The sequence below is a fragment of the Vigna radiata genome, unplaced genomic scaffold (assembly GCF_000741045.1).
Source record: "Vigna radiata var. radiata cultivar VC1973A unplaced genomic scaffold, Vradiata_ver6 scaffold_322, whole genome shotgun sequence".
Classification (NCBI taxonomy): domain Eukaryota; kingdom Viridiplantae; phylum Streptophyta; class Magnoliopsida; order Fabales; family Fabaceae; genus Vigna; species Vigna radiata.
In genome coordinates this window covers 99,088-118,182 of record NW_014543606.1, presented here as the reverse complement: position 1 = coordinate 118,182, position 19,095 = coordinate 99,088, and the positions used below count along the sequence as shown (strand labels likewise).

Below are 19,095 nucleotides of genomic sequence, written 5' to 3'. Positions count from 1 at the left end.
TCTATTCACTATTGTTAGTTGTATTTTAAATTGTTTAAGGCGAAGAAAGCTGAACTAGGCACTAGCTCAATGGAAATCTAGTACATAAATTCTAGTTCAGACAATATAAGTTTTTTTTTAGTATATGATAATTATAAGAGATTGAATTATCTAGAGTCTGGGTGCTGATTGGTAAGTAGTTTTACATGAAATTAAGTTGGTTTGTGTCTTAATGTAAATGGAAAAATTTTATGGCAGGCTAGGTGCTTAAAATACAGTTATGTGTAATGAATCATGATTGTGTGAATTAATTACAAGTTTTCAAATCGTTTGATATTATTTAACTGTTTAAATTGTTAATTTTATTATGTGATCATAGGTCAGTAGATTTGATTTGGATATTAATTAAATTTCTTACCTCACTTATACTTGTGTGTTTGTTTGTCAGTACTTGTACAACGATAGTAATGGAAGCTCAGTTAGGAACACATGCATTACAGAGTAATTTGATTGAGAGAGATTTGATGATTGAAAGTTTTATTTAAAGTTTATCTATTTAAGTAAAGGATTGTATTAATTTTTTGAATATTATGATTAGATTTAGATAATTTCTATTTTTAAGTTGTAATCAATATTTTACGTATTTAATTGAGATATGAACAGTTATATTTAAGTTATAAGAAATTAATTTTTTTTTTTAAATCTTCACACTTTATCTCTGTAATTTCTTTGGTATTGAATGCGCTTTATTTAGATTGTAATAAGTTTTCTTGTAATAAAATTTTCAATTTATTCTCTCTTTTCAAATGTTAAATTTTGCCAGATTTTCATGACATCCAAATTAGAAGTGTTACAATTAGCCTAGCCATAGGGTCTCCTTCAAGACCATGTAATTCCCTCTTTTCATTTTCCCTTTCATGTCTCTCCCTCTTTTTCTCTATTTACTTATTTCATTCGGTTTATGTGTTTTTAAGACTATCTTCTTTAATTTTCTTGTTTAATGGACTCCCCTCCTCTCTAGTATTTCTACTATTTCTTCACATCTTAATAGTTTATTATCTTAATGTCCATGGGAAATCTTCACTTAATTTTCTTAAATAACATCACACTATATTGACAAAATATAACAAGAACCTACATCCATGTTTTCTTCTGGCACCCCCATAAACAGTAAAAACTCAATTTTACTCTCATCTTGGTCCTTCTCTTCCCCTAAAGTCAAGTGTCTTTCATTTTTCAAAGCATCTTTAATAAGGGCACTAAAAAATGGACATCCATAAAAGAAATAGAATCTCCTAAAAATAGACATTCCCTTATTAATGTTTCAAACAAAAGATAAATAAAAAAGACGGGATAACAAGATTACTAATAAAGAAATCAAGATAAGCAGATTGACAATACAAAATTATGCACGCAGATTGACGCTTATGATGGAGCACCAAGATATGAAGCAAGTCGTAAAATATCAGAAAATATTCCACCAGCTGTGACTTGAGCACCAGCTCCTGGCCCACGAACTATCAGAGGCTGATCCTTGTACCTTCTTGTTGTAAATGCAATAATGTTATCAGATCCAGATAATTGTGCAAACGGATGATCCTTCTTGTATCTTCGCAGCTCTACCACTCCTTTTCTATTAATCACGTCCACCACTCCCACATATCTCAAGACCTTCACAGTTCAAATACATCAATCTCAGAGTTGTGTATGAGGGGCATGAAAAATATACACGAGATGTCCATGTACGTTTATATAGTTAAGGACACAAACAGAAGCAGATAATACTCACTATGCAAAATTAAAACAAACAACATATAATTACCTGTACAAACTTCGAAAATAAAAAATAAAAAGAAAATATAATAGTGATTTTTCTAATTTGTAAAACATTTTCACAAACAAAACAAATACTAAGATATTTGTGCATGAATTATGCACTGATAGAAGCAGATAATACTCACTTCTCCAGCATTCTCAGAATCTTCTTGTTTCTTTGTGAACACCTGATCAAATTTTGGTAGCTCTTGCATAAACTCCTGAGCTGATGCACAAACCTGCACCAATTCATCCAACCATTGTTTTAAATCAAAATGCTACACATTAGAACTTAAAAACGCGTAATCAGTAGAAGTTGGTTCTTACTTGTAGTGGTTCTGGCACAAGACTTTCAACCGGAATATTTGATAGTTCTAGCTTTAATCCAGATTCTCTAGCAAGAATTATAACCTGTAGAGTCAAAGAAGCTTCATGATTTAAATTTAAATGGCCACTGTCAGGATTACATGCAGCATAAAAATGCTATCATGAACCAAGATTCACATTGTAGTTAATGGTTAAATATGACTATCACATGAAACAGAAAAATGATATTTTATTACATCAAATAGAGAAATATCTTCGCAAATATTTGTCATTATTAATTGTTAGAAGTAGAATTTAAGTCTAACTCAACTCTACAAAACCGACTTGTAAGGTGAAATTTGCACTCACTTATATACTATGAATTGACCTTATCTGCGGTCGATGTGAGACTTCTAACATATCTTCCTATGCAAGAAGAACAAGATTCAAATCCACACCACCAATGTGGACATGGCTAAATTTTATCTAGGTGTTATAAAAAAGGAATGGTTGATGTTTGTTTAGGGTGTTTGTGTTGAACCAGAGGCCTGGATCCAATCACCTGCATAGGGATTCTTATGGCCAATTTGCGGCTAATAATAAGTGCAGTGACAATAATAGCTTGGGATGGGATGATGATATGAAAATACTGAATTTTATCATTGTGGATTCAAGGTTTTTTGATAGGTTTCTTTTGTCAAGAAACCAATCAACCCTCCTCAACTCTCAAGCACACACGAAAAGACACAAACCAGCATGTATATTATTGATATATGAGTGAAACAATGTACAAAGAATCACCCCAAAGGAAGCCTCTCTCCCTCCACTGGAATGATTATCCAGTCTGCACCAAATGTACAAAATGACTAACTACCCCGTACAGAACACACACTCTATTTATAAACTTCCTTCTCCTTCCCACTAACTAAGTGTCAAACAACTCTTCCCTCCTAACCGCTCTCCGTCCTAAATCCATTATAACCTATCACCTTATATCCTATCATTATACTCTGCTGCAAAACAACCTTGTCCTCAAGGTTGGAATTGGGAAGCTTGTTCCCATGGCTCATCTTCATCATAGGAAGAGAATTTAGGTCTGGAGGCTTGGGTGGTGGTCTATACGAAATAATTGTTGACTCCTTTAAGAATTCTTTTCTCTCCTTCCACCCCCAAAACCTTTTTTGTATTTTCATAGCAGTAGTACGGGCAAAGCCCTCTCCTTGCCCAGATTTGTTTATCTTAGAAGCTAAAAAGGAAAGAACTTGTTGATCTGACCATCCAATTCCTTCATCATCATCATCATGTTGAGCTAACTGTTTCCTCTTAATGTTATATTGCAGCCCTACAAAGAAATATCCCTGCCATAGGTCGTCTGGTGTTTTATATGTTTGTGACAACCATATTTTTTCCATATTCAAGAAAGTTGCATCTTCTACTTTATTTCCAGCCATAATAGTCACCCTGTTTCCACCATATTCTGCTTTCTTTCCTCTGTCTTCACCCTCCTTCACTATTTTGACATGCACACCACAACCTACCCAACTATCTCCCCTAAAAGCAGCAGCTTTTTCCACTTCCTGGGTAGCAACAACAATATCTCCATCATAGTTTTTGTCTTCTGCACTGAAATCTCTTTCTCTTTCCTTCCCAGAAACAACAGCTTTTGCCACTCCCTAGGCAACAACACCAACAATGTCTCCATCACAGTTTTTGTCTTCTGCACTGATATCTCTTTCTCTTTCCTTCTCCCAATTGTTTGAATTTTCCCCTCCATTTGAAGGTTTCTTGAATTACTTGATGTCTAGCAAACTATATTGCCCAGCCTTCGTCCTTATCTTTCCTTCTTTCTTTCCTTTCAAGACATCTTGAAGAAATTCCTCCCTCCTTTCTATTTTTCCTCTGGTAACAGAATCTTGATCTCCATCTACAGACTCTGGACTGCCTTTTAATCCTTTTTCCTAGTTCCACACTCTTCCTCCAAGAACTCGCAAGAGTTCTTTGGTTTCCTGCCGCATTTCTTGCATATTTTTTCTCCATTCTTCCATGCTCATTTTCGGTTTTGTCCTGCTCATTTTCTGTTCGCTGGTTCCTATTTTTCCTCTGTTAACAAAATCTTGATTTCCATTTACAGAACCTGGACTGCCTTTTAATCCTTTTTTCCTGGTTCCACGTCCTTCCTCCAAGAACTCGCAAGAGTTCTCTGGTTTCCTGCCGCATTTCTTACATATTTCTTCTCCATTCTGCCCTGCTCATTTTCTGTTTGGTGGTCCTCCTCTCCAAGGTGTTGTCTCTTCCTTCCATGCCTCCACCCTTTCTTGATCACTTCTTGATCCCCTCTTGATCTGGCATAAGTGTTTGTAAGATATGTGGTTAAACTGCAAGTGGTCAACATTTCTGAGCCTATTTTGGAAAGAATTGTTCAGATTTTAGTGGACAAAATTGCTGATGAGCATACACATCAGTCAGAGACAGATGGTCAGACAAAAGTGTTGAATAGGACCCTCAAGACCTATTTAAGGTGCTTCAACTCAGAACAACCTAGAAGCTGGAGTACTATTATTCCATAGGCGAAGTACTGGTATAACACCAGTTTCCAAGGGTGTGCCAAGTGCACTCCCTTCGAAGTGGTATATGGCGGGCTCCCCCATCTGTAGCCCGTGTTGTGCGAGGTGAGATAACGGTAGAGGCAATGGCACCAGAGTTACAACATAGGGATGCGGCTTTGAAACAACTAAGGTATCACTTGGGAAGGGTGCAAGACCAAATGGTTAAATTCGCCAACAAAAAACGCAAGCCATCCATGATTTAAAAAAGGGTTTGGGTATATTCAAAAATTAAACCGCATAGGCAAGCATCCATGCTTACACGACTACACCCTAAGGTGTCAACAAGGTATTACGAACCTTTCCTAGTGACCAAACAAATTGTACCACTGGCGTTCAAGCTACAACTGCCACAAATTGCCCATATCAACCCGACTTTTTTTTCCCAACTCAAATTGGTAGTGGGAACCTAGCAGGTCGAAAAGAAGTTACTGTAGGACTTTCAAGAAAGAGGGAAAAGATGTTCGCCACACAAAGTGTTGGCGAGAAGGACAGTAAAACTACAAAGTAAACTAGTGGCCCAAGTACTCATTGAGTGGCAGGAAGGAGGATGGAACCTGCCACCTGGGAAGATGTGGTGACCATGAAAGACAAATTCTCAGATTTCCACCTTGACAACAAGGTTGTTCAGAGGCCGGCAAGTAATAATAGGGTTTTAAGGGTTTATGTTAGAAAAAAGGGGGAAAAAACAGAACATAAAATAGAATGGAGAGGGAAGTTGGTTAGGCAATTGCATAGGAGGTTGTTTTAGGAGTTAGCTAGGAATTAGCTATATATGGGGAATAAGGGTCTGTCAGGGACACGTTTCATGCTGTTTGTAGTTGAGATAGGATCTGCACATCCTGTGAGGGAGGAAGACGGGCTTCCTTGATAGTGTTGTACATTGTTGTGTTTTTCTGAAATAAAGAAACTGTTCTTTGTTGTGTTTCGTTTCTTGAGTTAAACGAGAATAGTGTTCAAGGTTTCTTGCTCTTAAGAAACCTAACAATGTCAATGGTGTTTTTGGGTGTGAAATTGCACGTTTTGGGTTTCTTTCAATCAAGAAACTAACAAGTTCATTTCCTGTTGGCCTTGCGCCACCCAAAACACATCAGCTTGAAAATTCTTGGGACTTCAATAAAAGTAGGTCATCATACATCAGTTTTACATTATTTATAAAGAAATTAAGTAAAATTTTGATTCTATTAGGTTTCTAGGTAAGAAACCAAACTAGACAGCCACTCACACACTTGCCACTTTCACAGAGATAACAAAAGAATGGGTTTCTTGTATTCAAAACTGGTAAGATACAATGTAGAAGCAATCAATGAGAGCCTAATCTCCCCCACAGGACCATAGGTTCCTGTCTATACAACTAACTGTCCAAAAGCCACCTAAATAATACACAGAATTATATTTATACAGAACCCTTTCCCGCCATTCCTAACTGCTAACGCAGTTAGGCTATTAACTCTTCCTCCTTCTCTCATACACTCTCCATTTCCTAACATTACCCACCGCCTCATCATCAACCTTGTCCTCAAGGTCGAAATCTGGATATTGATCCTTTATAGTCAACCTGTCCTCCCAAGTTGCTCCCTTTCTGCCTCCTTCTTGCTATTCCACCAATATTTGTTGGACCACCTCCTCCCCTTGTTGTACTTGCCTCCTCTCCAAGATTCTGACTGGCCAAAAAGTAGGCCCTTCTGCTTTCAACTCTGGTGGCAGTTCCCTTTCTACCTTCTTCGCACCCATTACCTTTTTAAGTTGAGATACATGGAACACCAGGTGTATCCTAGTCGTGTCCAGTAATTGGAGCTTATACGCCACTTCCCCCACTTGCTACACAACTTGGAAAGGCCCAAAATATCGAGATGATAACTTCGGATGTAGTCTGGATGGCATGAAGATTGTCTATGGGGTCTAATCTTTAAGTAGACCCAATTCTCGACCTTAATATCTATTGGCTTCCTCCTTTTATTCACATGTTTGTCCATCAAATCCTGAGCTTGGGTCAAATGAAACCTCAATTGCTTAAGGGCTTCATCTTTGGTTTGCAATTCCTGGGTGACTGCTTCTAAAGGGGTTTCCCCTGGTATGAATTACTCAAAGAGGGAGGAGCCCTGCCATACACTGGCTCGAAAGGAGAGCACTTGGTTGCACCTTGATAGTTGGTATTATACCAATACTCAACCCACGGCAGCACTATACTTCAATTCTTTGGCTGCTCTAAACAAAAACACCTCAAGTAACCTTCCACAATCCTGTTTAACACCTCACTTTAGCCATCTAACTAAGGATGATAGATTGTACCCATACTGTCACTTACAATGGAAACTGAGACCCCATGTATTCGTACTATCTCCTTGACAAATACCTCCGCCACTATCCGAGCTAAATAAGGATGTTTTAGTAGTTGAAAATGACCGTATTTACCTTGACGATCAACCACTACCAGCACCGCATCATATCCCTGAGATTTTGGTAGCTTCATTATAAAATCCATACTCACTTCTTCCCAAACAGCGTGAGGTATGGGCAAGGGTTGTAACAGCCCTTAAGGAGAAGATGCTAAATATTTGTGTTGTTGGCATATTAAGCAACCCGCAACAAAGTCAGCGACTGACTTTTTCATCCCTATCCAATACAAAGACTGGGCTACTTTTCTGTAAGTCCTATAAACACCAGAGTGGCCTCCTGTACTTGTCATGAGGAACTCAGCAAAAAGCTTGGGAATCCAAACAGATTTAGCTGAAAGCACCAATCTTCCCTTGTAATGCAACCTGTCCTAATCTAAGGTGAAAGTTGAATGAGAGTTAGGATCCTTCTGGATGTCTTCTATCATCTTCATTAGCACCTCATCCTCCTCAACCTCCTTTAACACCTCTTGGAAATCCTGCCAATAGGATCTGGCAACTACCTGTAACTCCTTTTCTTCCTCTCCACTACCTTCCTTTCTTCTTGATAGGGCATCTGCCACCCTGTTAGTGGTCCCAGCCTTATACAGAATCTCAAAGTCATACCCCAAAAGTTTTGCCATCCAATTTTGTTGATTCTGATGTGTTATCCTCTGCTCTAGCAAGTACTTGAGACTTCTTTGATCTGTGTGCACCATAAACCTCTGCCCTAGGAGATATGGCCTCCAATGCTGGATAGCCGTAACTAATGCCATCAGCTCCTTCTCATATATACACTTGTTTAATGACCCTTCTGATAAATCCTTGCTAAAGAAGGTAATGGGTCTTTTTCGCTGGGTCAAAACTGCCCCCAGTCCTCCTCTTGAGGCATCACATTCTATGTGAAAAGTCTGGCAATATCAACATAGGTGTAGAGGTAACAGCTTCCTTCAACCTTGCCATGGCAGCCTTGGCCTATTTTGTCCAAGCAAATTGCCCCTTTTTCAACAACTCTGTCAAGGGTTTTGCAATTTTACCATAATCCTTCATGAATCGCCTGTAGTATTGTTAGGCCTAAAAAGCCTCTTAAAGCCTTCAGAGTTCTAGGCTCTTCCCACTCCAACACTGCCTTGACCTTTTCCTGATCCATCTCAGCTCCTTTCTCTAAAATTTGATGTCCCAGGTATCTGATCTGGGCTCTCCCAAATTGACATTTTTTTTCTATTAGCCACCCAATTGTTCTATTCCAGCACGTGCAGCACCAGTCTCACATGTTCCCAATGCTCCTCCCAGGTTAGGCTATTCACCAATATGCAATAAGCTGTTCATGGCGCTTTCGAAGGTCGATGGTGCATTAGTGAGGCCAAAAGGCATCACCAAGAACTCATAGTGTCCTTGGTGTGTCCTAAAGGCAGTTTTATGAATATCACCCTCGCCCATCCGAATTTGGTGGTACCCCACCTTCACATCCACCTTCTAAAAATATCTAGCTCCTCTCAGTTCACCCAAGATTTTTCTATCACAGGAATTGGGAATTTATCTGGTATGGTTGCACGGTTTGAGGCCCTATAATCCACACAAAAACGCCAGTTGCCATCCTTCTTCTTGACCAAAATGACTAGGCTGGGATATAGGCTTGTGCTTGGCTTAATGATCCCTGCCCTCAACATTTCAGCCACTTGCTTCTCAATCTCCCTTTCATCAGGTGCGGGTATCTGTATGGGCGCACATTTACTGGATCAACCCCTTCCTTAAGAGGAATCTGATGCACAATTCATCAGTCTGGGGGCAGCCCCCTTGTCTATTGGAAAACTCGTGAATATAACTTCAAAATCCCTTCCAACTCCTCCTCTAATTTCCCTGTCAGCCTTGGGTACTCCTCCACCCCTTTCTACCTGACCCAAGTCCCACACCAGTGTCCAAGCGTCTACTTCTGTCAACTTTAATAAAGCTTTGGTTTCCACCAACCTCCTAGCCAATGTAGGGTCCCCCCTTAGAACAACCTTCTTCCCTCCTTGACTCTACATCATCGTCATCTCCCCAATTCAGAATCACTTCACCTAGTTCGGCTAACCCTTCCACTCCCAGGATTATGTCCACTCCTCCCAACTCGAACAGATGAAATCTCTCCTCTACTTCAGCTTCCCCTAAGGTGATTACGACCTTCTCACAGCATCCCCTAGTATATTTTCTCTGCCCATCACCTAGACTCACCTGGTAAGTTGGTGTATCTTCAATGAACAAGTCCAACTCTTCTGCTAATCCTTGACTAATAAAATAATGGCTTGCACCACTGTCTACTAACACTAACACCTTTCTCTCCCCAATCCTTCCTTGCAATTCAGCTGAAAAAGCAGATAACTCAATTTTCTTTTCATCCAGCACTATCAGCCTTTCTTCCCCTTCCTAATCTTCATCCTCTACTAAAATAACCACCCTTAAGCTCCGCTCCGGGCAATGGTGGTCGGTACTGAACGGTCCACCACACCTAAAACAGCGCCCCTCTTCTTTTCATAACAAGAATTCTGGATAGGGAAGATTTCTCACACTTCTTCCTCTGTTATTACTCCCCCTTGCATTGCTCACTTTCGCCACTCCACTCGTCATGTTTCCCTCCCGTCTCATTGATCCCACACTCTCAGCGACTCCTGGACGACTCGGATTACTGCAACTGGCCTCGCTTCGCGTCACTGCACCCGTCGCTCGCCCCCAAGAAGGTGGATTCTTGGTTATATTCCAACTCCCAGCTTTCACGCTACCTGAAACCTCCTCAACATCCCTCACAACCCTTATTGCAACCATTAGCTCCTGTGGATCGTGGGGCCTGACCTGATTTCAAATGCTGTCTTGTAGTCCGACGGGAAAATACCCTAGCATATGTTCTTCCGACACTCCCTGAGTTTGACCCACCAAGATTTCAAAATCTTGGACGTATTCTTCCATGGTGCCTTCCTGTCTTAGAGCGGCCAGCCTCTCAAAAACAATCCCCCCTATGCCTTCCTCCAAACCTCCCTATTATCGCTCCTTTTAGGCCCTCCCAAGAATGGTTTTCGGCCTTTTCTTTCCAAAATCTAAACCAGTAACCTGTACTACCCTCCATGCTAATGTAAGCTATGCGCACTTTCTCATCCTCAGCCACCCTTTGCAACTCGAAAAACTTTTCCGCCTAGTTAATCCAGTTCAGCAGGTCCAAACCCCCAAAAACGGGCAATTCGACCCTCTTCCTCTAGTGGGTTTGCCATTCTTGACTATCATCGCCCCCTCTCCCTCCAGCTTCTTCCTGGCGCCTTCTATCGTTCTTATTAACGGAAGCTTGACTTCCATCAAATGTCCCCTCATGGTTGCAAGTTCGCGCCCCCAGCATCTTCATTATTTCTTGCAGGTCTTGGCACATTACGGTTGATTCCGCCTTCATTCCATGCATTGCTATCTCCATCGCCTCCAACTGTCCCTCCACCACGTTTAGTCGACCGTCCATTCTCCCTTCCATACACTCTTCTCGCACAATTTGTATCCAGTAGGTTGGACCAAATTGTTAGGTTTCTGGGTAAGAAACCAAACCAGACAGCCACTGACACACTCACCACTCACACACAGATAACAAAAGAATGGGTTTCTTGTATACAAAACTTGTAAGATACAACGTACAAGCAATGAATGGGAGCCTAATCTCCCCCACAGGACCAAAGGTTCCTGTCTATACACTAATTGTCAAAAAGCCCCCTAAACAATACACAAAATTCTATTTATACAATTCCCTTTCCCGCCATTCCTAACTGCTAAAGAAGTTAAGCTATTAAGTCTTCCTCCTTCTCTCATACACTCTCCATTTCCTAACAAATTCCCAAAGAAGAATAGTAATAATATTACCTAGTTAAACCATAATTATTAATATGATATAATACTTCAATCGTGTAAATTTTGCTTCCTAAGTGTTGCCTTAGTGATTTACAAAACCAGTGGCATCAAAGAGGAATATTAATAAAAATTTTATTTTTAGAATCTCAAATTTAACAAACAAATTTGAACTTGAATATACTTGCTAAGGTGATAGGTAAGTGTGGAACAAATTTATATTTTAGCATTCAACTGAATTCAAGTATGTAAATGTTTCATTTGGAATTGAATCATTTAAAAAACAACCTACTCATATATCCTACTCAACTGAAACTAAAAGCATGATCACTTATACACATACAATAATGCAACAATGATGACCTAATAAACATAGGGTACAATACGTAAAAGAACATATTTGCAATCTAAATTATAAACTAACTTCTTAGATGTTATTAAAAACAATAAAATTATAAATCATTGTCCTCGAAAATCACTTTTTGAACGGTTTACATACAGGAATAGTATCAATCTTATTCCTTTCTTGGAAGCATTCATAAAAAGAACAAATTCCATTTTTGGTTCATCAAGGGATATGCTTACATGTTTCTGTCTCATGTAGCTAAAGCTACAATATTGGACTTCATATTACTTCACACATTTGTATCAATAAAGTATTTAAGAGTATTTGTATAGGATACATGTCACGTGAAAAAAATTACAGAATAAAGGAGTTAATTAACGTTTGACAACAAAATTTGGTAAACATATACCACACTGTACCTTTCGAGCAACATCTGTTCCAGACAGATCATCCCTTGGATCTGGCTCAGTATAACCAGCTTCCTTTGCTTCAGCAACTACCTCGCTAAAAGCCCGGCCATCTTTGAAGTTATTAAATATGTAACTCAAAGTCCCACTGCAAAACCAGAAGCAATACTTATGGTGAATGGTAAATGAATAATGCCTCTAGACATTGACAATCCACAAAATACGATCAAAGTTATGACAGAATTGAAACATCAATTTTGCTGATACAATAGGGCAGCTCATTTCTGTAAGGGATGCACGCACCCCTCAGTTTTGTTGTGGAGCCACATTCAAGGAAGGCACCACAATACATACCTGTTCTGAGGTGGACTCCTCCGAGTTTCTTTGGGTGAAATGTAACACAAATGGTGCTGCAGAAGGGACACCATAAAGAGCATGGTGTGGTGGAATTTTTAGAGACTAAAGATCTTCTATCATTGGATGATTATCTGCTTTTCTGGGAGTTTAGAATGCTTTATATGCTGGGGCAATGGTGTAGTCATTGCTACGGAAATGACTTTTCCTAAAGGTCGGAGCAAACTATGGATTCAGTGTGACTCAGTTAGTTATTCAAGCTTTTCAGATCTACAAATTAATTAAAGTATACACTTCAATTTATATTTTACGCACATCTATAGGGAATGTAAATGATATGCTGATAGGCTTGCTAATTATGGTGCAAACTAAGGGTTAAAGTTGGTTGGATAACATGGCAAGATTTATTTCTCCAGAAACTTTTAGAGATAGGTTTAGATATAGAAGGATTAATTGTATGGAGAAAAGTATACACTTACAATTTATATTTTTCGCACATCTATAGGGAATGTAACTGATATGCTGATAGGCTTGCTAATTATGGTGCAAACTAAGGGTTAAAGTTGGTTGGATAACATAGCAGGATTTATTTCTCCAGAAACTTTTAGAGATGGGTTTAAGTTACCATATTATAGGTTTGTTTCTAAATAGTGTGTTTGGTTTAGTTCCCCCACTATTCTTGCATTATTTTCTTTTGTTTTGATGTGATTTTGAGATGTTGCAGATGACTGATGTTAGTGGGGCCAACATAATTGGGATGGCAAACAACATAGTGATACTTTTGCACCTCCATTTTAGTTAAAACAATGTTTTAATTTCTTTGTGCTAAAAGTGGGAAAATTATAAGAGGTTGGACAAATGAGACAAAGCAAGACTGAGAATTTTGATAGTCCATACTGTTAGAAGTGGGTTTTAAAGCCTAACTCAACCCTACAAACCGGCTTGTAAGGTGAGGTCTGCACCCCACTTATATATTATAAATTGGCCTTATATCTAGTCGATGTGGGACTTCCAACACACCCCCCTCACGCCGATGTATATACATATCGAGCGTGAGACTAGATATTAATGGGTGGTCCGATAACGACCCTTCAAGCCGGTTTTGTAGGGTTGAGTTAGGCCTAGAACCCACTTCTAACATGGTATCAGAACTATGGTTAGAGTCTATCCTAGCGATATTTGTTGGGCAGATTGTTCCACCCGCTATAGGGTCGTTATCGGACCACCCATTAATATCTAGTCTCACGCTCGATATGTATATACATCGGCGTGAGGGGGGTGTGTTGGAAGTCCCACATCGACTAGATATAAGGCCAATTTATAATATATAAGTGAGATGCAGACCTCACCTTACAAGCCGGTTTGTAGGGTTGAGTTAGGCTTTAAAACCCACTTCTAACACATACAAATATAAAGGCAAAAAAATAAAATAAAAATAAAAAAAGAGGAATAACACATCAAAGCATACCTAAATATCCCTTCAATTTGCAATATTCTGTCTCCAGTTTCAAGGAGGCCACGTAAAGTGCTGACAATGGGAAGACCAGCCCCAACCGTAGCTTCATAGAAGTAGTGTGTGTAGGATTGCCTTTGAAGAGCTCTTAACCTCAAATACTGGATATAGAGAACAATGGTATGAAAATTTTCCAGAGGTATGCATATGTACTAGCTAAAGCTGCTCAACCTTAAGAAAGCACTTCCAGAATAAACAAAAACCATTAAATATATAGTCAAAGTACTTGTTCAACCAGAAGAACATGATCATAATCCATTGCCTACTATTGATTGCTGTAGCAGTTTTATACTGACCATAAATGATGGCAAACGCCTCAGCCATGGCCAGCGCATACAAGAAGAGTGGGCCTCAATTGAGCTGAGTGAGCCTCAATTAAGTTGAGTGGGTCCAAGCACTTTTTCTCATGGGCCAATAATAATTGTAAATAAGTAGAATAGGTTTACTTTGGAACTTGCATTTTAGGCCAAGTAGTGCAGGATTTGTTGGTCTTGTATTGGGCCTTGTTTTGGGCTTTGGATCAAGTAGTGTAGTTTTGGGCCTAGGTTTAAGCTTTGTGTGTGTGACGTAATTAGGGTTTCATTGGGCTAGTTTGGACCACAAGGAAATCCTATGGCCGGTTTCTTGCAAGCCAAGACCAAAAATGCTTCTCCTTTGTGCACCTATTCGATAAGAAAAGCATGACCATGTGACTTGGCAAGTCACACTAGAAGCATGATTCTTTAAGAAAAGCATGATTCCTTTAAATGACTTATTCTCTAACTTAAAAAGTAGAAATTAAATTACTTCAAATTGGAATTTCCATATGCAGCAGTGTACTTGCAGAAAACATTGGCTTGTACAGTCAAAAACCTACGGCATTGATTATATGAGATAAATCAATAATAGACACTACCCATCCAAAGGACAATGTGCAGTTCTTTACCTGCTCAAGTGGCCCTGAATTTGCTTTCTTGTTAGGAGTAACTACGTGTATTCCTTTGCGCAACCACTCATAGTAATAACCAGCAATGACAGAGTCAGCTGTGCAGTCTACTAGTGCCGTGTTGGGTATAAAATTATTTCCATGTACGTGTTGAACAAATTTTTCCAAATCAGCCGCTTCTCCTCTTTCCTCTCGAAGTTCTCTCCATCTAGTTAAGTTAATGCCCCTGCAAAGAGCATTAACATTATATAATGATTGAACAAAAACAAACTTAGTCAAAAATGTACAGATAAAAGTAAAAGAAAAAATAGGTCCATCTCTGATTATAATACTTCTTTAAGAACAGAAAACAAACATGTGATAATGCAACAACATTTGTGTGAAATTTACACAATTTCTGTCAAAATATATTTGAGGAAACTTTAGATACTTGAGAATTAAACTGTAAAATAATTCTAGAGGGCTTGATTGATCCCTCTCATAATCTATTTATAAGAATAAATTGGTACAAAAGTACATGATAATTAGAGTAATCTTATTTCAAAAGAGGAAATTCAGGAGTTAGGGGAATTTGTTGTGTGCATTCATAAAGAAGTTCCAGAGTTTCACCTTGAGGATGAGGTGCACCTTCATGGTAGGGGTGTTGATAAGTTTGACACAGTTTACAAAATAAGGAAAAAAGAAGGTAGTTCGTACAGTTGAAAACACCTCCCAATTCAAAATAGTTTGGAATCTGCAACAGCCATCAATACAGAGTTCCCTACTTTTCACCTTTTGGACAAGGTGAAACTTCATGGAGGGAGCATTGATAGGTACAAAGTGAAGGTTTACAGTAGAAGAAAAACTGTATGATTTAGTCTATTAGGAAATATAAAAGGGATAGACAGTTATAACTGTTTGTGGATAGGCTTTGTTGTCTCAGACTTTTATAAAGTTTATGTAAGCAGTTGTTATTAGCAATTTTTAGGAAGTTTTGTAAAGGGAAGACTAAGGAGAGTCTGGTCCTCTCAAAAGACCAGGGCTTGTGTAACAATTTAGATTATTGTGCTTGTTTCATTGTTAATAAAGCTATCTAGTTTTTTTGGGTGAACATCCAAGAACTTGCCTTGGAAGTATTTACAGTTTAAAATAAACCTGGGTACCTATCACAAAGACTTGTGGGAAGACTCACTTACCTATCTGACACTAGGCCAGATATTGCCTTTGATGTGAGCTTAGTTAGCCAATTTATACACCAACCAAAGGAAACACATTTACAATCTACACTTAGAATTGTCCAGTATTTAAAAGGGACACCAGGAAGAGTAATTTTGTTCAAAAATAAGAATGCTAGTCTTGAGGCATATACAAATGCTGATTATGCATGTTCAGCTATGGATAGGAGGTCAACTACTAGATATCGTACCTTTCTTGGTGGAAACCTAGTAGCTTGGAAGAGTAAAAAACAAAGTGTGGTAGCTAAATCTAGTGTTGAAGTAGAATTTTAACAATGGCACAAGGAATGTGTGAACTTTTATGGCTGAAGATTATATCGAAAGACTTAAGGATAAAGTGGGATGAACCAATGAGGTTATATTGTGATAATAAATCTACAATTAGTATAGCAGACAACCCAGTACAACATGATAGAAAAAAACATATTGAGGTAGACAAACATTTTATCAAAGAAAAGCTTGACAGTGGCTTGATTTGCACCATATGTGTCCACTCAAGGTCAACTTGCAGACATTCTCACCAATGGACTAAGCAACAGTATTTTGAAAGAAATATATCCAAGCTAGGAATGGAAAACAGTTCAGCTTGAGAGGGAGTGTCAAAATATATTTTAGGAAACTTTAGATATTATTCCCATGTATTTAATTTGTTATATTCTTTGTATCTTGCTATTATTACTAGAATAACAATCCCACAATTTTAGGGATTTGTTCCATAGAATAGGCTACTCATTCAATAAGCTCTTGTATATATATTGAATGCATGTAAGGAGACAAATAATAAAAAATATATTCTCTCTCCTAAATCTTAAATTTAAGAATTTCATTTGAGGTGAAACTGCATAGTCCGCTGAGGAAATTTCATTCAACCTTTTCTTTTGTTCTAATAATAATTTTCTTTTATCTAAATAAGAATGCAAAAATAATACATAAAGACCAAAAAACCTTTCCAAAAAAGATAAAAGCATATGTAAAGTGAAGTTCGCTTACTCATATAAAGGACACTCTTGGCTGTACTTGTAAGAAAGCATAATGAGCATTCTAAAAGTTATTTCAGTAAGAATGATTCAACTTACGCATCACTAAGAAGCATTGACTTTGAACCAAGTATGCCCATTACACGCAAATCAATGTTGAATTCTTCTTTCAGGATTGAGGCCTGCATTAGAAGACTTGTGAGGTAAATTTGTCACATATTTCAATTCTAGTATGTTAATATAATAAATAAAGACACCCCACTTGAACAAATAGGATGAATGGAAGGCAGTGTATTCAACCTTCATATTTGGGCTTTTATTGATGCATATATAAGATACAAAAAAGAGGCAATACACTTTCCTAAATCTTAATCCTAAAGTCTGGTACACAAATGAAAAATTAATGAAAATAACATTACATTTCAACACTCCCCATCAAGGTAGAACATATAGATCACATGCATTATAAATTCAATCCTAGATCCTCTTAGAGATTTAGTTAGAATGTCTACGAATTGTTCATTAGAGCAGACAAACTCACTAATAAAGTCCTTAGAAAAAAACTTCTCTTTAACAAACTAACACTTGATATCTATATTTTTAGTTCCATCATGAACCACTAGATTGGAGGTAATATGAAGAGCTTCCTAGTTGTCACAATACACCTTCACCTGCTCATTTTCACAAAAATTTCAAGTCTTAAAGGAGTTGTTTGTTTCTTATTTTTTTCAAGATACAAGGTTCCCTCCAAGAAAGGCATACTATCCTATGGTAGATCTCTTGTCAATAGGCCAATGAGTCCAATCTGCATCACAATACCCCAAGCTTTTAGTATTGTTCTCATACAACAATCCCAATCTTAGGTTCCCTTCTACATATTTGATAATGTGAATCACAACATTTCAATGATCAATGTGAGGGTTTTGCATAAATTGACTAACCTCCCACTGGACAAGAAAGATCAGGTCTTATTATAGTGAGATAAATGAGTTTTCCAACCAACTTTCTATAGCTCTCTAGGTCTAAGGAAAGTTCACCTTCATCTCTTATTAATTTTTTATTTGAGCCCGTAGTACTATTAATTGGCTTGCAATTTGCAAGCTTGTCTCCTCTAAAATATCAAGAGCATATTTTTCTTGTGAAATGATGATATCTTTGATTGTGCCATTTCAATACTAAGAAATTTTTAGATACCGCATATCTCTGGTCTGGAAGTGGCTGGATAAATTCTTTTTTGTTGAGCAATAATAGTGATATCATTTACAATAACAAGAATATCATCAACATAGACCATAAAATAAACACACTTCCCAAAAGAAATATGACAATAAAACATTGAATGACAATAGAACACTGAATCATCTGTATCCCTCCATTTGAATACAAAACATTCTAACATTTGAAGTTTCTAAGACTAGGAGATATTATCTTCAACTTGGCCAATTGACGATGCAACAATAGTTGAAAGTGGTGGATGATGACAGATGACAACAGTGTGCAACAATGAGCGGCAATGCATAGTAATGAGCAGTGCAAAGAGCAGTGGGCTAAAGGAGAAGTTTGGTGTTGTTTGATTATTAGGTTAAATATAAAGATTTTATTTGGCCATAAATGGTCCAATTTCTATCCAAGTTGTTATTTGGACTTTAAACCCAATAAAACACACTAGGGACAATAGAACACAACGAAGAGAACATATCTCTTGTGCCTAAACTAGGGTTTTTTCACAACCATTGCTGCCCATTGCACTTCTCTTTCATTTTCATCTTTGTTCTTTATTAGTCTTCTTCATCTCAACCCTTTCCATCGAGCTCCTAAATGCATCTACTACTAGTCAAATCTGCTCAAAGAGAAATGCAAAACCAAACCTCATTTCTTGCTTAGTCTCTACCTCCGCAAATGGTGGAGTCATGTAATGTTGTGAAAGAAAGAAGCAGAGCAATGGTCCTATTGACCGAAGGGTAGGGCTAGAGAATGGGAGCTATCATAACAAAGCAATTGCTTCTTCTTTTCAGTCAACCCATTGCTTTGTTTAGTTTCACACTGTTTTTAACATGGTTCAAGTGAAAGAAGTTATTGTGGATTGGATCCTTCATACAAAGACATTTTTGAAGATGCAAAGGGAAATTACCAAGTAAAACTCATGTTTGCATTCGTGGAAAAGAACGACAAGATTCTTTTCACAATGGCCCTCAAATTGATCTAAGCTTTGAGCTTGTTTACATTGGTGATTCCACAAGATCTTTGGTGTTATCAAGAGATGTCAGAAAGGTCCTTACAAAAGGATTATTGAATTGAGTTGTGGTTCTTGGTGCCCCTGTGAAGGCTACGATCAAAGAGGCAAACATTGAATCATTTGTATTCAAAACACCGGACAGAAGAATGCTATGAGAGATGCAAATCCGACAAGATATTAAGCATGAGTT

The 19,095-nt window shown here is 38.0% G+C and overlaps 1 protein-coding gene across 2 annotated transcripts in view; it reads right to left on the bottom strand.

Moving 5' to 3' along the window:
* Positions 1–1,074: 1,074 nt before the first annotated feature.
* The window catches only part of LOC106754610 (bifunctional aspartokinase/homoserine dehydrogenase 1, chloroplastic), a 33,617-nt gene continuing 15,596 nt past the window's right edge, over positions 1,075–19,095 (bottom strand). For both annotated transcript variants that reach the window (XM_022777998.1, XM_014636649.2), the window contains exons 12-18: positions 16,769–16,851; positions 14,479–14,704; positions 13,509–13,654; positions 11,699–11,834; positions 2,122–2,205; positions 1,941–2,033; positions 1,075–1,650 (exon numbers count right to left, since the gene is read on the bottom strand). In XM_022777998.1, the coding sequence (XP_022633719.1) occupies positions 1,405–1,650; positions 1,941–2,033; positions 2,122–2,205; positions 11,699–11,834; positions 13,509–13,654; positions 14,479–14,704; positions 16,769–16,851 (1,014 nt within the window). In that variant the 3' untranslated portion in view covers positions 1,075–1,404. The remainder of the gene's footprint in view (positions 1,651–1,940; positions 2,034–2,121; positions 2,206–11,698; positions 11,835–13,508; positions 13,655–14,478; positions 14,705–16,768; positions 16,852–19,095) is intronic.